The 24,132-nt window shown below is 40.2% G+C and overlaps 1 protein-coding gene across 1 annotated transcript in view; it reads right to left on the reverse strand.

Annotated features, from left to right (window-relative positions):
- The window catches only part of TNR (tenascin R), a 389,837-nt gene that overhangs the window by 12,621 nt on the left and 353,084 nt on the right, over positions 1–24,132 (reverse strand). The window contains exons 16-18 of the mRNA XM_012765050.3: positions 21,473–21,616; positions 20,693–20,823; positions 19,615–19,747 (exon numbers count right to left, since the gene is read on the reverse strand). Of these exons, the coding sequence (XP_012620504.2) occupies positions 19,615–19,747; positions 20,693–20,823; positions 21,473–21,616 (408 nt within the window). The remainder of the gene's footprint in view (positions 1–19,614; positions 19,748–20,692; positions 20,824–21,472; positions 21,617–24,132) is intronic.

Consider the following 24,132-nt stretch of genomic DNA (forward strand, 5'->3'; position numbering starts at 1 on the left):
GTCAGAAAATGGGAATAAAATTATCTTAAGAAAAAAGTATTGTCTAAGGGGTGCCAAAAAGCTGGATGGGACTGCACCCCGGGAGAGGAGGATCACACTTTCTTCCTTGAGCCTCTAGCACTGGGCCGGGGGTGGGGGTGGCTGGGGGGGTGGGGGGTGGGGAGGGTGGGGGCCTCTCGAGTACACGTGAGGCTGACAGGTGCCCCGCCCCGTCCTGGACAAATGGCAAGGCCACCTGCTTGTTAATAGACTCAGTTGGCTGTAATCTAGTCTGTGGCATTACTGTAAACACAACCAACAAGCATTTTGCTTGTGCAGACTGTCAGAAGCAGCAACCTGGATCTTCACATCTTGGGAGCTTGGAGAAGACACGACATTTACCATGAAACCACTTCTTTCCTACCTACAACTGCCTTTGACAGTACCAAAGTTTTGCCTCACCCTACCAGTCCTTGATCAAATTGTTATTCTTGTCACCATGTAAGAGAACGCAGAGGCTCACTAATAGTTCTCAAACTGGGACTTTATTTAAATTCAGATTCCTGGGCTCTGTGGCATGCAGATCTACTGAATCAGAGTATCAGGGGTCGGTCTCGGGGATCAGATTTTACCAAAGCTCCTCAGACAAGTTGGGAGAGCAGCGGGACTTGAACTCCACTTTGTTCTGGCACATTCTCCTCTTCTCTGCGAGGCCGAGAGATGGAATCGGTCAGCTAGACAGTGCCCAGGGAGCCCTGAGGTCTACTTTCTCTGCCTAGAGATCCGTATGGCTGGGTGGATGAATGCTGTAGGTTGAATCACTCACCCTGCCTCTCCCCCCTCTCTTTTTTTCTCCCCCTCCCTTTCTCAGTAGGTATGTCCTGATGGGCTGGTGCCAAGGGTTATTGGGTGGGATGGGAAGGAGAGGGGATGAGAGATTCTATCTAGCCTCGAGTTTAAGGCTTGTGTTTCAGTTTTTCTCATTTCGTTCTGCTTTGGGGGCTATTGGACTTTGGCCTAGCAAACAATAAAGAGCACTTATTCCTGTTGTGCGTGCTCAGTGTGACAGTACTGGGGCTTCATACACCCGAGGAAGCTGCCAGGGCAGACTTGAGGCATTCCTAGCTCTCTGGATGTCACACCATCTAATATCATCAGAAGCTCACCTTTACCCTAGCATAGATCATCCCAGAAATTGTTCCCAAGGCAGAAGTTTTAAGACCAAGAGCGAATCTGGAAGGCCTTTCTTGCCTTGGAGCAGTAACTGGAGCCTGGCCCGAGGAGGAAGTATTATTTATTTGTTTATCTTTTAGCACAGGCTCTGATGATTACCAAGTTAAGAATAAAGCAGCACTAAGCGATCGGTACACTGAAGTGTCTCATGGTTAAGTGTTTCTGGATGAAATTGTGAGGTCAACGGGAACAGGGGACTCACGGAAGAATTGCTCAGAAATTGGTTGGCGTTGGGCGTTGGAGGCTGAATGCTGAGTGGAGTGGAGTGAGCTCCGTGACCACAGCCGGCCCGGGGAGAGGGCAAGGACTTCTCTGTCCCTGCCCTGCCCACACTAGTTTCGGATCCTTGGGTGCAGCCTTTACAATGGTCGATTTAATAGCTCTGGAGAGTGCCTGCCCACTGCCACTGCAGGGCCTCAGCGTCAGCACTGAGGCCTGATGCCAGCATTTCTCTCGAGAACAGCCTCGTCAGGTTTGTCTCCACAGACACACAGCACAGCGTGCTGCTCCACAGGGCAGGGCTGGCCCCTCTGGCTACCAGCACTTACCCTGGTTTTCCCCAGGAGTGCGCTTATGGTTGGCTCTCCCTCGTTAGAATTAATAATCCACATTCGCAAAGAAGCTGGCTCACCTGCGGGGGCAGTCTGAGCCTGCGGACAGGCCAAGGTTACCTGCTGAGCCCACTGGTGCTGTCAAACCTACACCTCTGCCTCCTCACGGCATCTTCCAATGCATCTACCTGTCTGTTCTCTTGTTCAGTCATTCAACAACATATGGAAGTGTCTGGTGGATTCCAAATACTGGGCTACGAGATGGGGATCTAGAGAAGACACAGTTCCACCTTTCAGGTTGCTCACACTCCGGCGGGAGAAAGAGAAAAATATAATCTTGAGTTCTAATCTAAGTGCTCTGGGAAAATGACAAACATAGGCAGCTAGCAAAGCTTGGGCAGCGGCCTACAGAGAGGCCTGGGCTGGCAAGGGTGGGGGTCTGGCGTGTGGCAGGGTGGCAAGTCCTAATCAGAAAAGGCTTCTTCAATGGTGATATAGCACCTCTTGTATATTCCTGGATACAGCTGGAGCCCATTCTACTAAGTGAAGTATCTCAAGAATGGAAAAACCAGCACTACATGTGCTCACCAGCAAATTGGTATTAACGGATCAACACCTAAGTGGACATACAGGAGTAACATCTATCGGGTGTCAGGAGGGTGGTGGGGGGAGGAGGGGATGGGTATATACAACCAAACGAGTAAGATGTGCAACGCTTGGAGGATGGACACACTTGATGCTCTTACTCGAGGAAGTAGGGGCGCATGGGCAATATGTGTAACCTTAACACATGTACCCCCATAATATGCTAAAAGAAAAAAGAAAAAAAAGAAAAGGCTTCTTATTTTAGGAATGGATATAGAAGCTGGCCACACGATAGTGGAGGAGGGTTTTCCAGGCCCGTGCAGAAGCATGACCCATTGGGAAACTAGGGGTTTAGCAGGAGACAGAGCAAGAGCCGTGTGTTTGGATGCAAGAGCCCTGGAAGAGAAGCAGGGACCGGATCGTGCCATTTAAGGAGGCAGTACAAGGAAGAGTCCGTTGATGGACTTTAAGCTCAATTTTTCAGAAAGCTCATTCTCACTGTGATGTGGAGAATGGACTAGATGGGGGTGGGGCTGAATAGGACCCCATTCAGGGGACAGTAGTGGGGACCCAGGAGGAGAGGTGACAGCATACTTTAAGGAGGGAATGGGAACACAAAACCAACTGAGCGATAGATAGCTTTGGTGCGCTCATCTTAGGCAGAGCTCCTGAGGAAGGTTCTCGAGCTCTGTCGGCCACCTACGTTCTACCCAGGGCCAGTGCAGCAGGCTTCTAAACCTTCCCTTCAAAGGTCAGCTAAAGGCAACCTGGGAGTAGAGGAATGTTCTGACACAATTTGTCATCTTATTTCCTGGATTCATTTATTGGGAAGACCTGATTTCATGGCAGATTAGGTTGACCACAGATTGGCACTTGCCCGCCTGGCCTCGCGCTATGGCTCATAGCTCAGTATGGCGGGGAGCGGGTTGGATCCTGGTGATGCCTTCTACTTGGGCTCCCCACTGCTGCCTGGCCCCACTTGCATTCATTCTCTACACTTCAACCAGAGTGATCTTTTTATAATGTAAATGCCATCTTATCTCCTCCTATCTCTTGCTTGCCCAAATCCCTCCAATGGCTTCTTCACTGCAATTAGAATAAAATCCAAAATCCTTAAGATGGCTTCCAAAGCCTGCATGCTGTAGCTGTGTCTTGCACCCCTCCTCTCACTGCTGTTCAGCCTCACTGGCTTTCTCTTAATGGACTGAACATGCCAAACTTATCCCTCCCTTGAGGGTGTAGCAGTTACTCTTCCACAGGCCTGGACTGCTCTTTGTGCGATTCACTGTCATCACTCAAGTTCTGGCTTACATGTCTCACCTTTTCTGACTACCCTAGTTGAGACCAAGGTCTGGGATGGGGGACAAAATGGCAAGTCATAATCAGGAAAGGTTTCCTATCATAGGAGTTTTCCTAGAAGTTAGCTCTTCACATTTGTTTCCATTCCATTACTTTGTTATTCTTGTTTTTCCCCAATAATATCACTATTTGGAATTGTCCTATTTTCTTTCTTTTTTTCTATTCCCCACTGCCTTATCCCCTGGAATGTAAGTTTCATGAGGGTAGTCACCTGGATTATCTTGTTCATCACTCTATCCCCAGCACTGAGAACAGTGTCTGAGCCAAAGTAGACGCTCAGGCAGTATTTGTTAAATGTATGATGCCATGTGAGCACTATATCTCTCCTCTATGATTATGAGAAAATAAATTAAAATTAGATTTTTCTGACAACATCTGGGTCAATGCAACTTAAAATGGGCCAGATCAAATACTGTATATAGTAATGTATAAGGTGCTTCTATAACATTCACAATGTCATCTTACAACACATGGTAGGTCGTATCACTGCTGGAAAAAATCCACTGCCTCCCTATAGGGGATCACATGTCCCTGTCCTATTGAATGGTAGAAAAAATTCTATGTAAATAAATTCAACAACTTAGATGAAATGAACCAATTTCTTGAAAATCACCATCTCCTAATAGTTACCCAAGATGAAATGGTATAACCTGAACAGTGTAACTATTTTTAAAAATTGGATTTGTCTTCAAAACCTCTAGAAAAAGAATCTCTAGGCCCAGGTGGCTTCATGATAAATTCTACTAAGATGTTAAAGAATAACTATCACCAATTTTGTACAATCTCTTCCAGGAAATAGAAAAGGAAGGAATATTTCCCAATTCGTTCAGTGAGGCCAACATTACCCTGATACAAAAACAAAACAAAACATTACCAAAAAAGAGAGAGGATGTTGGAAGAAAGTTTTGAAGTTCTATTCTAGCTTCTCCTTCTTATTGCCATGGAGTAACCATTACCTACCCCTTCTCATGTGTGTGGTCTTTCTCTAATACATGTGCATGATGCAACAGAGGAGCTCATGCCCCAAAGAAATGTGAGCTCACAGGCTAGAATATCTATTCGGTGAAGAGTAAGGGGATGGTAAAAGAAAGACCATAGAAGTATGAGATTGATCATCTGATGCAGAATTATTAGAACAGAATTTAAATTAAGCATGATAACCTTATCTGAAAGAGGTAAGGGGAGATATTAACAATATGAAAAAGAATGAGAAATTGAAGAATTAAGTAGAAATATTAGGTATGGACAATATAATAAAGTAAAAATATGGTATATAGGATGAATAAGGGATTTACATACAGCTAAAAATAAATGAATTGGAAGATCTGATTAAGGAACTCTTTGAGAAGATTGAAAAAAAAAGATAAAGAGAAAGGAAACATAAAAAGCTAAGATATTTGGAGGATACCCAAATATCCATTTCAACATAAAGCTAATAGAAGTCCTAAAAAGAAAAATAAACACAGGAGGAGATGCTTAAATAAATAATGAAGATAAATGTCTCAGAATTAAAGAGAAAGCACCTCAGATTTAAAGAGTTCATAAAGTGTCAAGCTGAAGACAAAAAGATAAATGAACTTCAAGACATATAATGAAATGTAGGCCTTACAAAAAGAAAGAAAAACATTTTTAAAGCTTCCAGAAAGAAAGAGGAGATCACCTACAGAAGAACAAGAATCATATTGACATTAGCCTTTTAATGGCCACATTGGATACGAGGAGACAATGGAATATTATGTTTAAATATGATGGAAACAAATATTTGTACCTAGTATTGTATATCTGATCAAATTGCAGTGCAAATGTGAGGGTATGAAAAAGAAACACAAAATTTCCTCAGGCATATGAGATTTCAGAAGGTTTCCCTTACAAAATCCATTGTTGAAAATTTAGAGTAATTACACAAATAACAAGAGTGACAAACCCTGAAGATATGAAAAGTAAGAGTGATTAACTACTGAGGAAAATTTCTTATTTTGTCTCAAATGAAAGGCTGTAATCAAAGAAGAGAGAAAGAAAGCCTATCCATAACAACTCAGAGCCAAAATCTAGACAGGGTTTATTGGGTGGAGGTGAAGGGGGTAGGCAGTGAGGAGGAGTCCTGAGCGATTTGACAGCCTGCTCAAGTACTTTCATTGTTACAAAAAGGATACTATATGTTGATACATTTAAGAAATTAATGTAGATAATTAAACTTGACTATGGATCTGAAATCTAAAATCTGGTTCTTTGAAAATATTAATAAGAGAAATATATCACTGGCAAGAATGATTAAGAAATAAAGATAGAAAATGAAAAAAATTAAATGAAAAAGGGAAAATAGCTACAGATACAGTAGAGATAAAAAACAATAAAAAGTCTTTTGAAGAATTTTAGGCCACTAAATTCTAAAGCTCAGACGAAATGAATAAATTCCTAGAAAATTGTAAATGAGCAAAATTGAAGAAATCAATAACTTAGATAAATAATTAATTTTAAAAACCTAGAAGTGGTAGTCAAATTTCTCCCATTACAAAACCAGAAAAACCAAAAGAAACAAACAAGACAACAACAACAAAACATGCCCAGGTGGTTTTAGTGATGAGTTCTGTCCTAAATAAATTATTCAAAATAAAATAAAATACAAAATAGAAAAGAGAAAAAAGAGTGAAAGCTGAAACTGTCCAGATATTTTAGAGAATGAGGTAAGTGAAACAGGGATATCAAAACCTAATAAAGAGATGTATACAAAAAATGTATAGGACAACCTCATTTATGATTGTAGATATGAAAAGACTAAACAGATAGTAGCTAACCAAAAAAATCATATAATGAACTAAATTGGTGTCACACAAATAATTTGAAGAAGTTTAGCAACAAAGTTTATTACAAAAACTCTTCATTTGGAATAGAAGAAAATTCTATAACTTCATGAATGTTTTAGACCTCAAATCTAAGCAATGTTCTTGCTTATTTAAGGTTAGCCAATGATATAGTTTCTTTATTTTAGAAAAAATTAAATAAGCCTTTTTATCTAAACAAGGTTTAAAAATGAAGATTTAGGAAAGATTATGCAACATGAAGCTTTAGTTGTATTCCCTTTCAGAACGGGAGCAAGTCAAGATTACCTAATATCACTGTGACTATTTAATATAGTTCTGGAGGTCCTAGCGAATATTATAAGGAAAGAAAAATAAATAAGAGGTATAAGAATTAGAAGCATAGAAATGAAGCTGTCATTATTTATAGATGTATAAAACATTTACCTAAAAATAATAACAGAAACAGTAGATAATTAGAATTAATAAGAGTATTCAGCAAGATTGCTAGATACCGGATCAAGACAAAACAATCAATAGTATTTATTTACATCAGCAATAATCAACTAGAAAACACTTATTTTTAAATTAGATAAAAGTCACAAAACAATAAAAATTATATAATGTTCAAAAATTGGCCAATAACATAAAGAATATTTATGTTATGAAGATAAAGAAAAAATTTAAAACTCTACTTAGTTTTAATAGAGTTCATAAGAATGATTTGAATAAATGAAGATACATTACATGTTTTTGGAAGGGATGACTCAGTGTTAGAAAGATATCAGTTCTCCCCAAATTGTTAATAATTTATAAATTTATTGTGATTCTAATCTCAATTCAAATTGAAATTTCTTTTAGGGAACTTGATAAACTAAACTTTATAAACAAAGATGCCTATGGAAAAATAAAGGTCACCAAATAGTAAATTAACCTTGAAAAAGAAAACTGAAGAAATTTGTTCTATGACATAGTAAGATATTAAGCTATAGATATAAAAACACAATGTTGTGTTTGCAAAAGAACACATAAATAGAGCATGGAGTAGAATACAGAGCTTAGAGGTCAGAGACAGATCCATGTACATATGGAAACTTAATATACAATAAAGCACCACAAACCAATAGAGAACAGATGGATTACTTAATAAATAATGTTTGGAAAACTGGTACAGTATAGAATGAAAAATGAAACTGTATCCCTACCTAGTACCACATATGAAATAAACTAATTATCAAAAATAAATCTAGAAAGCTAATAGAAGAATGTATTGAAGACTACCTTTTGGCTTACAAGCAGGGAAAGACTTCTTAAGAAAGATTTCAAAAGCTTAAATAATAATAGCTAATACATATTCAGTACAGGAACCCTGATGAGGTTCCATAGAAAAATGTTTCCAAAATAAAAATAAAAAAAAGAAAAGAAAAATGGATAACTATATGAGAAGGCAATTTACAGAAAAAGGAAACTCAAAAGGCTGACAAAACTATGAAGAGATATTGAAACTCAAACTCATTATTGTTATTATTGTTTAAAGAAATTCAACTTAAACAATGAGATATCAATTATACCTATGAGATTGTCAAAAATTACAAAGCTGGACCATGTCAAGTCATTAGGAATGATGCATACCATTAGGAAATAGGAACCTTCGTGCACTGTTGGAGAGAGTGTTGACTGGTACAGCCATATGGGAGAGCAGTACTTAGTTAAATTATGTAAACATATGCCCTAAGATCCAGCAATTCCTCTTCTGGGTATATATGCCAATGGCATTGCCTCACTGATCCATAAGTGCACATGTACAAGGCATTTACAGCAGCATCTTTTGAGGTGGTGGAAGATTGGAGACAATCTGATGTCCACCTTTGGGTGAATGGACAGGTAAAATGTGATGGGCGCATACCATGCAGAATTTTGCAAGTTAGAACCAAAGGACTATACACATACAGGTTTCAAAATGGTGGCACAGAAGCAAGCTGGCTTTGCTTCTTCCCACAGAAAGCCAAAAACAAATATACAGTGCTGACATTATCAACAGCAACATCTTAGAACTCGAATATGAGGGCAAAACATTTCTGGGGCCATAAAGAAGTGAAAAATCTCTGCAAAGATGTAAGAGAATTAAATTTCTACATCTGTGATGCCCTTTCCCTCAATCTTCTCTGCAACAAGTGCATGGAAAATTTCTTCCTGATTTACAGTTTGTACACTGGAAAAAGTGAGATCAGGTGGACAACCATCTTCCCCACCTTCTTGGGTTCCCTAGTAAGAGACTGTCCCTGCCTTAACCTATGGGGCAGCATAAGGAGTGCCATCATGGAGAAATATCACTGAAGACAGCCAGAGACAAAGTGTATGTATGGGGTGGGTGGTGGGTGGGGACTACCACCCCCAGCCCTGGGAACTCTGCTCTGTAACTTGGCCAAAGGAGATGCCAAATCAGAGTGGCTGTTCAGCAGCAACATGCTATAGGTTTGCTCCACAAGTCCTCTGAGCATAAATTCCTAGCCAGCCTTCCCACACTAGCAGAATATTCCCTTTGGGACCTCTCCCATTCAGGACTGGTGGCACTCTGGTTGTGTCCTAAAGTAGAGGCAAACCTAGGCTTAACATGCCATCTATTGCCAAAGAGGACACAGCAATCTATCAGGAAAAAAAGATAACAGGTAAATTGCAAAGAATCTCTAAGCAAACATATCTGATAAAAACCAAACCAAGCCAGACAGAGAAGACTGGAATAAATAATTAAGACTTCAATGCAAAGACGTAGACATATATCCATGAGAAACAGTAGCAAACATGGAACTATAACCTCCCCAAATGGACAAAGCAAAGAACCAGTGACTTGCCCTAATGAGACTGCTATATGTAAACTCTCCTACCAAGAATTCATAAAAAGCAGTTTTAAGGAAACTAAGTGTTCTCCAAGATAACACACACACTTCCCCAAATTCAAGAAATTATCAAAGAAATTTAACAAACAGATTGAAATTATAATAAAAAATCAAACAAATTTGGAACTGAGAAATACATTTGCTAAACTGAAAAATTAATTACAGGCCTTCAATAGCAGAATGAATCAAGCAGAAGAAAGAATCAGTGAGCTTGAAGACAAGCTCAAGCCTGAAGACTGTGTATTTGAAAATACACAGTCAGAGGAGAAAAAAGAATGAAAGGTAATGAAGATAACCTACAAGATATAGAAAATTACCTCAAAAAGACCAAATCTAAGAATTACTGGTGTTTAAGATGGAGCTGAGGAAGAGCAAGGGGTAGAAAGCTTATTCAAGCAAATAATAACAGAAAAAAGAAAGATATAAATATCCAGGTACAGGTACAAGAAGGTCAAAGAACACCAAACAGATTCAACCCAAATAAGCCTACTCCAAGGTATATAATAATCAAATGCTCAAACGTCAAGGACAAAGGATCCTAAAAGCAACAAGAGAAAATAAGTAAATAACATAAAGGAGCCCCAATTTGTCTCCCAGTAGACTTCTCAATGGAAATCATACAGGCCAGGAGAGAGTGGGACAATATTTCCAAAATGCTGAGAATAAAAAAACTGGTATTCAAGAATACTGTATTCAGCAAAACTATATTTTAAATATGAAGGAGAGAGAAAGTCTTTCACAGACAAAAGCTGAGAGAATTCACCACCACCAGACCAATCTTACAAGAAATACTAAAAGGAGTTCTCTAATAGGAAAGAAAAAATAATCACTAATGTGCATAAAGAAAACATTTGAAGGTATAAAACCTACCAGTAGGCCAGGTGTGGTGGCTCATGCCTGTAATCCTAGCACACTGGGAGGCCAAGGTGGGAGGATGACTCAAAATCAGGAGTTTGAGACCAGCCTGAGCAAGAGCGAGACCTCATCTCTACTAAAAATAGAAAGAAATTAGCTGGGTAACTAAAAATATATAGAAAAAATTAGCCAGGCGTGGTGGCGCATGCCTGTAGTCCCAGCTACTCGGGAGACTGAGGCAAAAGGATTGTTTGAGCCCAGGAGTTCAAGAGGAATTCAAGGTTGCTGTGAGATAGGCTGATGCCATGGCACTCTAGCCCAGGCAACAGAGTGAGACTCTGTCTCAAAAAAAAAAAAAAGAAAAGATAAGAAAAAAGCAAAACAAAAACCCACTGGTAACATTAAGTACACAGATAAAGCCAAAATACCCTAATACTATAATTGTGGTGTGAAATTCACTTATAACTCTAATATTAAGCCCAAAAGACAAATCTATCAAAAACAGTAGTAGCTATAGCAACCTGTTGTAAGATAGGGAATATAAAAATATGTAAATTGAGACAACATAAAGTCAAAAAACAAGGGGGAGGAGTTTAAGTGTAGCGTTTTTTTCCCAGTTTTATTTCTTCATTTCTATTCTTTCATTTCTGATCTAAGATGACTTGTTATCTCTTTAAAATAACTTATGATATCTATAAGATGTTTTTTGTAAGCCTCATAGTAGCCACAATGCAAATGCCTATAATAGATTCACTAAAAATAAAAGCAATGAATTAAAACATACAACCGGATAAAATTACTTAACCACAAAGGAAGATAGTAAGAAAGGAAGAGAGGAGTTACAAAACAACCAGAAAACAAGCAGTTTATGGCAGTCATAAGTCCTTACTTATCAATAATAGCACTGAATTTAAATGGACTCAGTTCTCCAATTAAAAGTCATAGAGTGGCTGAATGGATAAAGAAACCAGACCCAAACATATGTTGCCTAAAGAAACCCACTTTTACCTAAGGACACACTTAGATTGAAAATGAAGGTAGAGAAAGATATTCCATGCAACTAAGAACCAAAGAAAAGCATAAGTAACTATACTTTTATCAGATAAAATAGACTACAAATCAACAATTGTAAAAAGAGACAAATAAAGTCATTATATAATGATAAAGGGGTCAATTCAGCAAGAGGATATAACAAATTATAAATATTCATGCAGTAGAGCTCCCAATAGTAGAGCTCCCAAGTATATAAAGCAAACATGAATAGATCTAAAGGGAGGGATAGATTGCAATACAATAATAGTAGGGGACTTAAACACCTCACTCTCATTAGTGGACAGATCATCCAGACAGAAAATCAACAAAGAAACATTGGAGTTAAACTACACACTACACCAAACAGGCCCAACTGACATTTACAGAACATTTTGCCCAACTGCTGAAGAATATATATCCTTTTCATTAGCACATGTAACATTTTCCAGAATAGACTGTATCTATTTAGGTCACAAAACAAGTCTCAACAAATTCAAAAAAGTAAAAATCACATCAGTATCTTTTTTGACTACAAGGAATAAAACTAGAAATCAACAACAAGAAATCAATAACAAATCTCAGAAAATATACAAACATATGGATATTGAACAATATGCTCCTGAACAATCAATGGGTCAATGAAGAAATTCAGAATTTTTTTTTTAATTCGGAAACAAATTAAAATGGAAATACAACATACCAACATCAGATGCAGCAAAAGCAGTACTAGGAGGGAAGTTTATAGCAATAAATGCCTATATCAGAAAAGTAAAAAAAATTCAAGTAAACAACCTAATGATATATCTTAAGGAACTAGAAAACCAAAACCAAACCAAACCTAAAACTAGTAGAAGGAAAGAAATAATAAAGATCAGAGCAGAAAAAATGAAATTGAGACTTACAAAAATAGATCAATGAAAGAAAAAATTGTCTTTTTGAAAAGATAAGTGAAATAGACAAATCTTTGGCTAGACAACAAAAAAAGAGAGAGAAGACCCAAATAAATAAAATCAGAAATGAAAAAGAAGATGTAAGAACCAAGACCACAGAAATGGAAGGAATCATTAAAGACTTTTATCAACAACTATACACCAATGAACAGGAAAATCTAGAAGAAATGGATAAATACCTGGTCACATACAAGTTACCAAGATTGAACCATGAAGAAATAGAAAGCCTCAATAAACCAATAATGACTAGTGTAATAAAAAGTCTCCTATCAAAGAAAAGCTCAGGACCTGATGGCTTTACTGCTGAATTCTACAAAACATTTAAAGAACTAATATCAATTCTATTCGAATTAATAAAAAAATAAAACCCTCAAAAACCCAAAAACCTGAAGAGGAGGGAATACTTATAAACTCACTCTACAAGGTCAGCATTACCCTGATACCCTAATACCTAAACCAGACAAGGACAAAACAAAAAAAGAAAACTACAGGTCAATAGCACTAATGAACATAGATGCAAAAAACCTCAACAAAATATTAACAAACGAAATTAAACAACACATTAAGAAGATTATTCACCATGATCAAGTAAGATTCATCCCAGGGATATAAGGATGGTTCAACATACACACATCAATAAACATGATACATCACATTAACAGAACCAAAGAACAAAAACCATATGATCATTTCAGTAGATGGAGAAAAAACATTTAATAAAATTCAACATCCCTTTATGACAAAAACTCTTACTGAACTGGGTATAGAAAAAGCATACCTCAAAATAATAAAGGCCACATATGACAAATCCAGAGTTAACATCATAATAAATGGGAAAAAATTGAAAGCCTTTCCCTTAAGATCTGAAACAAGACAAGTATTCGACATAGTACTTGAAGTCTTCAAGGCCAGAGCAATTAGGCAAGAAAAAGAAATGAAGGCATCCAATTGGAAAGGAATAAGTCAAATTAGCTTTGTTCACAAAGGACATAATCTTAGAAAAGCCTAAAGATTCCATCAAAAAACTGTTAGAACTAATACATGAATTTATTAAAGTTGCAGTGTACAAAATCAACATATAAAATTCAGCAGCATTTATATACTCCAAGAGCGAAAATCTGAAAAGGAAATTGTTTTCTTGAGAAAACAATCTCATTTACTATAGCTACAAAGAATGTAAATAACTAGGAATCAATTTAACCAAAGCAGTGAAAGATCTATAGAAGAAAAACTATAAAACAATGATGAAAGAAATTAAGAGGATGCACAAAAAATGGAAAGATATTCCATGCTCATGGAAGAATTCATATTGTTAAAATGACACTATTACCCAAAGCAACTTACAGATTCAATGCAATCTCTATCAAAATACCAATGACATTCTTCACAGAAATAGAAAAAATAATCCATAAAAGACCTTGAATAGCCAAAGCAGTCCTAAGGGAAAAGAACAAAGCTATAGGCACCACACTATCTACTTTCAATGTATACCACAAAATAAATCAGCATGGTACTGACATTAGAATGGACATATAGACCAGTGGAACAAAAGAGGGAACCGAGATATGAATCCATGCATTTACAGTTAACTAATTTTTGACAAAGTCACCAAGAACATACAGTGGGGAAAGCACAATTTCTTAAGTAAATGGTGTTGGGAAAACTGAATAACCATATGCAGAAGAACAAAACTAGACCCTTATCTCTCATCATATGCAAAAAACCAAATCATAATTGATTAAAGACTTAAATCTAAGACCTGAAACTATGAAACTAACTACTAGAAGAAATCATTGGCAAAACACTCCAGGACATTGGTCTCGGCAAAGATTTTTTGTGTAAGGCCTCAAAAGCACAGGCAACCAAGTGAAAAGTAGATAAATGGGACTACATCAAGCTAAAAAACTCTGTACAGCAAAGGAAACAATCAACAAAGTGAAGAGACAATACAAAGAATGGGGGAAAGTATTTACAAATTATCCATCATACAAGGGATTAGTAATAACCAAAATCTATAAGAAGCTCAAACAACTCAATAGCAAAAATCCAAATGATCTGATTAAAAAATGGGCAAAAATATGAATAGACATTTCTCAAAATAAAATGTATAAATGGCCAACTGGTATATTATGCTCAATATCACTAGTCATCAGAGAAATTCAAATCAAAACCACAATGAGATATCATCTCACCCTAGTTAAAAATGGCTTCTATCAAAAAGACAGGGAATAATGGATGCTGGAGAGGATGTGGAGAAAGGGGAACCCTCTTACATTGTTAGTGGGAATGTAAAATAGTACAGCCACTATGGAAAACTGTATGGAGATTCCTCAAAAAACTAAAAATAGAACTACCATATGATCCAGAAATTCCACAATGGAAGTATATTCAAAAGAAAGGAAATCAATATATCGAAGATATATATGCACACCAAGGTTTACTGCAGCACTAGTCACAATATCCAAAATATGGAATCAACCTAAATGCACATCAGTGGATGAATGGATAAAAAATGTAGTATATATACATAATGGGTATTATTCAACCATAAAGAAGACTGAAATCCTGTAATTTGCAAGACCTGGTGTTCAGTAGGATAATTGGACTTTACAATAATCTATTGTATATTTCAAAATAGGTAGAAGAGAATAATTTGAATGTCTCTAGTATAAAGAAAAGGCAAATATTTAAGGTGATAGATATCCCCATTACACTGATTTGATCTTTGCAAATTATATGAATGTAATAAATTATCATGTTTACTCTGAAAATATGTACATCTATTATGTATCAATAAAAATTTTTAAGAGTCTATATACATGCAAAACAACACGGATTGGTCTAAAAGAGAGTGCTAAGTAAAAAGTATGAGAATAGGGAATGAGTTATGTAATACAATACCAGTTGCATATATTTAAAATATTTACATTCAAAATAATTTTATAACAATATTTTCCAAAAATGCATATGAACAAAAGGATACAGATTTAACACATCAGAATGATTGCCTGTGCAAGGAGGAAGAAGAAATGGGATAAAAGTAAATAAATGAGTAAATACAGAGAGGGACCTTGCTGGAGATTGATGTTGGTGCTATGTGACACACTGGGCAGTGTGATTAATTGAAACTTGGATCTGACACCCGTCCATCTGTTCATTTGGACATGCATGGGAATGGTTTGTGCATATGGGATGGTTAGTGCCCTATTTCCTTCTCCACAGCAGATCCCAAAGGAAAAGGAAGTTAGACCTCTCCTTTTAGGAATCACTTGTCTCAAGGAAGCAAGAACTCCAGCTGTTTCTAAGAAGCAGAGCAGAGGGAAGCCCCACCAGCCCACCACTTGGCCAGGAGGACATGTGGCATGTGAAAGGGCAGATAGCTATGGATGGTGACCATGAGGCTTTCCTTTCCAAACGTAATATCCGATAACCATGCGGACGTCCATTATCCACTATCTATTGTCCCAGAGTCTAGACTTTGCCAATCTTCATTAATTTTCGCATCACAAACTGAAGCTTGTGCTAAAGTAGATGCCAGACTTTTCCTACAAAGCACTGCAGAGCAGCTCTGCCTGGATGTGGGGCAGTGGGGACTGGAGCAAAGGCAAGAAAAGAAAACTTCTCATTACCCATCTCTGGGCACCTCTGCAAATGATTGTCTTCGCTTAACCTCAAGGTCAAGACAACCTATTTTATAGTGTTCACTGTCTCTTAGGACAAGCTTTAGCAAGAATCTTGTTTGCTTTTATAATATTAAAAGAGACAATGAAACCTGCCTCTCAGACTATCATTTCACCAAGTCCTGGCTGCTCTGCGGGGAATATTCGTTTCCTCATTCATATTCATGTCTCTAAAAGACAAGTAGACCTTGGATGAAATTTCAGGTGACAGTAAATTATAAATAATGTATCCCTATTTCTTCTCTTCCATACTACTTGCATTTAATTCCCCCTAGGGTCTGTGCGAACACCAGAGACAAGAGGGGAGGAAGCCATTAACATGATGGGAAGCATGAAACGGACTTATGTTATGTGGCAGGAACACAGCAGGGGAAGACCTCTTGATCAAAGGCGGTTTCTGAGGGTTTCTGAGGGCCAGTTCTTCCCTTTTCCCCCTCTTTTTAATTTTATTATTATTTTTTGACATCTTAACTCTTTTCCAGACTATTAGGGAAGCATCTTGCTTGAAATGAATTTCTTATTTTGGTCCACCCAGGATAAGGGGAAGGTCTGTCATGGATGGAGGCCACTTTGGGGCAAACTTTCAGCTCTGTTGTTGCATCAGAGTAGGCACAGCAAACACTCAGGGTGATCGGCTGAGGTCAGCCCATCCTAAGCATAGGATGCTGAAGTGGAAAACTCAGGTACTGTCAATGAAGTTGGAAAGGATGCTAAAATCGCCAAAAAGAAATTAACCTCTAAATCCTTTAGCCCTGGTTTGCCATCACCTAGGCTTCTGGTGCTCCTCAGACTCCTTGTCCAGCAGAACAGTTCATGCCTGTGTGGTCCAGATGGCAGCACTCCAATCTTGCATTAAGTGAAGATACTCTGTTCTTCATCTTTGTTTCTTTCCCTTCCTGACAGCACCCACGTCCCCACCCTTTGGAAGCTCATGCCCTTGGATTCTCTTCCTTCTTCATAAAATACACTCTTGCAGGGGTGGAAAAAGAAGGGGAGGGTGTGGCACAGGCAATGAAGACTCATTAGTATCAACATGCAAATGACTATGTAGCCTAGTGTCACGTATTCAGGGAAATTTGCACTGGGGTCGCAGGCAGAGCTTGAAATCAGAGGGACATTGGGCATCACACTCTGCAGGCTATTTCTCCTTGCCTGTGCCATCCCCATGGGGGTATCAGGAATTCCTTCATCAGGAATAAAGCCATTTGGCTTTATTTCACCAGAGCACTCTTTGGTGCTCTGCAGCTGGATTTATCTATTCAATGCGACGATATCTACTATGTCTGTGTGCCAGGCTTTGTGCAAGTTACTTTCACGTGCACTATTTGTCCAAGAATTTTTCATTCTGTAACCAGTCATTGCAGTAGGTTCTGATAAATCTCCAAGACAAAGCCAGCAGGGTTCAGCATGCATCGATGACCTACATTTAAATTTGAGCTTTCCAGTAAAACTGTAAAAGCTTTCAAACATGGCCATATCTTTGCCATGTACTACAGAAGTAATGAAGATCCTTCTCTGGTACTCCAAACTATGCACGGGGCAGCTTGGCCAATGACTACACTCATCGCATAGGAAATTGGGCTCTTCAGTTTTCTCCTTTGTGAGTGGGCATTGGTTGTTCCCCAAGAGCCCAGTGTCAAGTGGAGTCTTTTAAAACAAACAAACAAACAAACAAACAACCTAAATACATCCTGATGGTCCCCTGCACTGTCTCACAAGCAAAGCCACTATTCTGGCCTCCTCTCCAGATTGCCATGTGACTTGTTAATCCTCTGCTTATTTGATCCTACTGAGCTCCCAGCTGGATTTGGGAGCCCAGACCCAAACTACGGCAGGCCTGCAGTGTAGCTGCATCTAAGACAGGGAAAGGAGGGGCACGGAAGGTGGCACACCTTTGCAGCCCAGGTGGGTCTGAAGCAAGGCACAGCTATCAGATGCCACAGAAACTTCAGGCACATTGTCATACTGCTCACAACTGCTAGCTGTGGCACCACTAGGATGGGAATTAAAAGCGTGTACTACAATGAGCAAGCACTGAAACCCATGCATTTTGGGGATAAAATGATTAATTTGGACCTAATAAATATGCAAATTGGGAGCTCTGTTTAAGTGTCTGTCATCTGTGTCCTTTTTATGGGAAAGAAATTCTTAATTCAATGGAAACTCCAACCAGTGGATCTTTAAGTGGTACCATGGGGGCCCCTTTAATTAACCTGCGAATGTGCAGGGAACTTAAACAAGAAGAAGGTAACGCCTTAGTTCTGAGCCAAGACACCTTGGAAAAAGCATAGAAGGACAGCCTACTTGACTTCAACCCCATAAACGAGATCAAGTGTCCTCTAAATTCCACTTGGTAAAGACATATCTTGGATTCATGTCTTGGTTATATGACCAGGGTTTATTTTCATTTTTTAATTAAAACATTTGTTTTTCTGATTCATGTGCTCATTGAATATGCTTTGTGAGGTTTCGAAAAGTATGAAAAAGAAGGGCTAAGAGGACTCGTTTGCAATCTCACTACCCTACAGAACCACTGGGGACATTTTGGCATATTTGATAGCATCTTGCTTTGTCATTTAGAATGAGTCCAGGGGGCGACACCTGGTGGGGCTGGGGGACTTTCTGTCACTTCTTTGGGGATGGAGGGATGGGCCCCGGGGCATAGACAGGGCTCCAGTTGCCCTGGTGTTCTGAGATGGCAGGCACAGCGTGTCGGAGCATCAGGCGCATGCCCACATCTGCCCCATAAAGGGGAAGGGGGACAATGCAGAGTGTGGGCTGGGCAGTGGGAGTGGCGGAGAGGCAAGTTAACAGCACAGACCCCAGAGGTAGGACATTTGGCGTCAAATCCCAGCTCTCCCACTTAGGAGCTACGGGATCTTGGGGGAGTTACCTCACCTCTCTGTGGCCTGATTTCTTCATCTGTAAAAAAAGAGATAATAGTCCAGACCACAGTGGCTGTTGTGAGGATTAAATTAGATAATACATGTACTGCAGTGAGAACAGTGCCTGGCTGTTCGATAATGCTCGATAACTGTTCGATAATGCTCAACAGTTCGATATTAGGTTATAATATTTCCTGTTACAGATATTATGACATTTTTTATACCTTAAGAGCATTTTCCAAGTATCTTCTGCTGACTTAGGGAAGAGAAGGCAGGAGGAACAGCTGGATTTGGAAGTAGAAGACCTTAGTTCAAGCTCAGACCCAGCTACTTACTGGCTATGCCTGTCTTTGATTTCATGCACCACGTTTCTCAGTCTGTGCAGTGGGATCATGAGGTCTTCCTCGCCAAGGATGGAAAAGTGCTTTGTGTATGAGAACAGCTGCAGATTTAATGTGGAGGGTTTACTACTAATACTTTTACCGGTGAGTCTCTGATTACAGAGAGGCAGCAGAGAAAGGAGGGAGGGAAGGATGGACTTTGCTGGACAAACATTTGCAAAAGATCTGAACAAGAAGGAACCTGATGTCTTTACTTGGTGCATTTATCTGGTCCAAGTAGACCAGGGCTTTGTGCTCCTGGTTCCTGGGGTTGCCTTGTCCTGCTCGTGGCAGGACCCTGGAAAGGGGGGAGGATGGAAGGGTTTTCTTGATGGGCTCCTCCCAGGCCAGGCCCCAGCAGAGGGTGAGGCTGCTGAGGAGCAGGTGTCAGGGAGGGGAGAGGAGGGCATCCCGGTGGCCACTCCCTCACCTGTGGCGAAGGTGGTGGCAGTGATGCTGCTCCATGAGGCATCCTGGGCGGCCTGCAGGAGCACCGTGTAGTCTGTGTTCTCCGACAGGCCCTCCAGCCGGATCCAGGTGTCCTCGGCATCCACAATCAGCTCCTGCGCGACGGGCCAGAGGAAGAGAGGCGGAAGGAGTGAGTGGCTTGCAGTACGGGGAAGTGGGAGGGGAAGTCAGAATCCACGGGCAGCTGGGTCAGTGCTGCAGTGGCCGTGCCCTCCGTCCCGCAGTGCAGAGGAGACTGCGCCAATGAGCAGAGAGGAGAGCTCCCATGTGAGATTCAGGCCAGCTCCTATCTCACAAATGCATATTGGGATAAATTTAGGTACCTGGGTTATTGAATCCATGCTGCACTGGGTTTGCTTGAGAGCAGAGGAAGAAGCTGAGGAAGCAGGATTCTAAGCCTCCCCATTCCCTTCAAACACACTAGTTCTGCTTAAATAAACTATGCTGGGGATTTGGCTTCTGCATGTGGTTTTCCTTTAAAACAGGACTCCACTGCTAACAAAAAAATTTAAAAACCTGTGTTCTAGATGCACTGTTTCAACTGATGACATAAAACTAAAATTGTTTTTTTTTTTTACTGTAGACTATGCAGATGTAGCCTTTGTAATGCTGACAGGCACAAAAGCCTGTTGAATTTGGTATCCAGCTCATGCTTGCTTGGCCTAGTTGGTGAAAATTATTCTACTATCATGCACTTGGAAGTTTCCAACCTGCTGTGTACCATGATATCGGAGGCACCACCACAACCGAGTGAGGTTGCTGGGGTAGATGCCCCTGTTGTTGAGAGAAGAAGCCGAGCTTGGAGAGGGTTAGCTCTTTGCCTCAACTTATGTAGAGGGGAGTGGTCGAGTCAGGCCTAGCTCCCAGCTCTCCGGCTCTCTCCTCACCTGCAGGTGTGTAACCACGATGGGAAGCCTAGTTCGTTCCCTGTGGATTGCTGCCTTCCCCTCCCTCCAGTTTCCCCGGGTTTTTGCACTGGTCAGTCTCCACATGACCTTGCTTGAGAGGAATGGCCTGCCGCCTTGCCGGCACGCTCTCACCTTGCGGCTCCCATCGGCAGATTTGTAGGTCAAGACGTAGTTCTCGATCTCTGCCCGCGGAGGCTGCCAGGAGATCAGGGCACTTTGTCTGGTGACTTCACTGGCTGTCAGGTTTGCAGGGGGGTCCAGGACTGCAAGGAGGAGACAGTGGGAGGGTGTGCCTGCCTCTCCACTTCCTCCCTGCTTGCTGCCAGGCATAAATATCTACGGACTGACCCCAGTTCTGGCTTGGACAGGAGCATGAAGGGCACTCCTGGGTCAGAAGATAATTGTTCGGTGCCATGACCACTCTTGCAGCTGCTCCCCCGGCCCTCACAGGCCTCTGGACTTGGGTGTGACATCTCCCAATTTGACCCTCTATGCCTGGGACCCTGATCCTATTAAACCCTCATTTCTGCAAGTTCACTCTTGAACTTCCCACATTTACCCTTGTCTACTGTACTTGTGCTCATGACCCCACTCAGCAGCTCTGTCTCCCATATCTAGCCCTTTAATATCCATCAGGCTTTCCTGGGCCAGGGGCATTCCCAGCCCTGGCCTCTCTTGGCCTGGTTCTACTGCTGTCACCCAGACTCAGGGTGAGGGCCGAAAGCAGATATATCTGCCAGCAGAGAGCTTTTGCTGAATTTGGGCTGCAGTCGACTGAAATAAGAACAGCTCATAGCTGCACTATCCAAAGCCTATAGAGTATACTCTAGCCTACCACAAGGAAACTGATAATGTTTTAGAATCTGCAAAAGCCTCCAGGGACACAGGGTACAGCAGTGACTGTGTACTCACGGGTGGAGAAGTTGGTGCTAATGGTGCCACTGGTGAGAGGCCCATTGGTGGCGTACATGGTGACAGTGTAGTGGGTGGAAGGAAGCAGGTCTATAAGCTGGAATTCCTCGCTGACTCCATCAACCAGGATGGTCTCTCCAGCAACTGAAACCAGATGAATGTGAATGAGCTTTGAATGAGTCCACTTAATTTAGGAAAGACCTACTAAATCCAAAGGCATGTCACAAGGACTTCATGCAAGAGAATTTTGGAAAAAATCTTCTACAGCTAACCTAAGTTCTGTAAAGTCTTTTATAGATAACCAAAGTTAGCATCTTATTCCATGAAAGGATCCCCTCTCATTTCCTTTTATATCTTAACTGAGGAAAATATTCCTTATATAGAGGTCAAATTGTCTTTTACATACTTCTGCTTAGGTTTTGGAGTTGCAAAGAATAAACCGAACCCTTTGTTTACATGGCCCCTGTCTCCCCACGACCCTTCCTGATCAAGTCTTTCTCCTCTAGACTGGGAAAATTCAGCCCTACCTCCCCTTACATTTAGATAAAAATTTTAAAACCTTCACAATCCTGGCTGCTTTTCTGTGGACAAGCAGCATTTTATCAGTCTCCCTGCTGAAATGCAAAACTCAGAATCAAGAACAATAATTGAGATGTACTGACCAATGAAACAAGCAGGGTCAGGCTGTGCTTCTATTTGTGCCATTGATATTAATCCATCAGGTTTTGGGACAGCCATTTAACACTGTTGTTGCATGCTGAGATTATTACAAATCAAAGCAAAGATCTTGTTTATAACCATTCTCCCCACCTCCCAATACAACCTGGTTAGTTGATTTTTTATACCCATGAACAGAGCTTCACATTTATTTCTATTGCAATTTGCCTTGTTGATTGACTCTTGGACCACTGTTTTAGCTTATTGAAATATTTTTAATTTGGTTTCTATTGATTACAGTTTTGTTTTACGTACACATTTGGTAAGCATGTCTTCTTTGAATTTGTTTAAGCTGCTGATAAAACTGCTTATTAGATCAGGGCCAAGCCTCTGTTGGACAATTATTAATAGAATACTTCTGAATCATTCTGCATACTAGGCAAATCTCTAAAGTTGGTAGGGCCTGAGGTTTCAAGTTTCTTAGGATCTAAAGACATAGGAAGGCATACAAGCAAGTCAAAATTCAAACTAATACTCTTTGGAAGAGTGTACCTAACACTATCTTTTTAACATCCTCTTTCGCACATCATGCCATTAGCCAGTGCTCCAGCCATGGCAGTTCCTCAAACTCCTCATGCATTCTCACTCTTCTGCAAATGCACACGGGCTGCTCTTTTTCTTGGAATTCCCTTTATTCCCCTCATCTTTTTTCTTTCACTTTATTTAAGACCTTCCTCTTTTCCTCCCCTCCATGCCCTGGCCCCAATCATAATGGTCCATCAGATGTGGCCCTGGGAGTTCTGTGCTCGCCTGTATCATACATGGCCCATATCGGGCTGTAACTATTCACTTCTCTGCACCGTCACCAGAGGGCAGTTCCGTAAAGACAAGAACTCATGTTTTGCTTCTGAATCCATATCATCTTATAGAGGCCATCTTTATGGCCCATGGGAGGGCATCAGAAGTATTTGTTGAATGAATAGAAATTAATTGCTATGAGGGAGCTGTGTGTTTTGTACCTGTGAGCGGGTATATGTCTGACTGCGTTAAGGGAATAAAGGAAGTTTTGACAAAGGAGGTAGGGTTGAAACTGAGACATGAAGGATGGGGTTTCTAGGCAGACAAGTGGGGAGAGAATTTCCTGCTGGAGGAAACAGCATGTGCAAATGCGTGGAGGCTTGAGGAAGCATGGTGAGAGTTAAGAGCTGCGGGGCGATGGCCTGCAAGGAGGGGTGCTGGGAGTTGAGGTGGATTGTGCGTGCACATCGACGGGTTAGGACGTGTCCATGGAAATGATATCCATTCTTTGAGGAAGTTGTTCAATCAACGACAGTTCCAGCTAACTCCAACTATGATCCATCATGTACTTTTCCATTTTAACTAAGGAGTAAGCGATAAGTGGGGTTTTCTAAGGCCTTGCTGAATTACAAATGTGCTAGTTATATTTACCAATAAAAACAAGGACATGAAGTGGTTTTGATAAAACATTTACAGTGAACCTGTGCTTGTATGCGGTAATCACTGATTCCTTCTCCAAGTTGTTTAATAGTCTGTTTTAGTTTTTACTTTCTCAAGCTTTGACAATATGTTTACTTCTTTGCACCTTACAGAATTGACTTTCTCTTCCATTTTTGAAAATCAAGACATCTGCCTGCCTTCTGTCTTCTGGTATCTTTGTTCTCTGGATTCCTGAATATAACCCACAACAATTCTGTGACCACATGTTTAATTTAGGCTGAGTCTCTAAGCCTAGAAACTTGGAGTACACAACCCTGTTTTGCTTTGGGCTTCTCTATTCAACTTCAAATAGCATAAAGTGAACAAGCATGATAAAGAAGACATTAAATTCAGATTTTATGTTGGTTCAACCTGTTGGGCTGGATATGGGTAGAGAAGACAAAACAACAGAAGAGTTTACTAGTTCTGAATTCTTTGTCACCTGTTATCATGTTCATATGTTCCAAGCTTTGTCCTATAACTTCTGTGTTTTTCTTGCTCTGTAA

Source organism: Microcebus murinus, chromosome 2 (assembly GCF_040939455.1).
Source record: "Microcebus murinus isolate Inina chromosome 2, M.murinus_Inina_mat1.0, whole genome shotgun sequence".
NCBI classification, from domain to species: Eukaryota; Metazoa; Chordata; class Mammalia; order Primates; family Cheirogaleidae; genus Microcebus; species Microcebus murinus.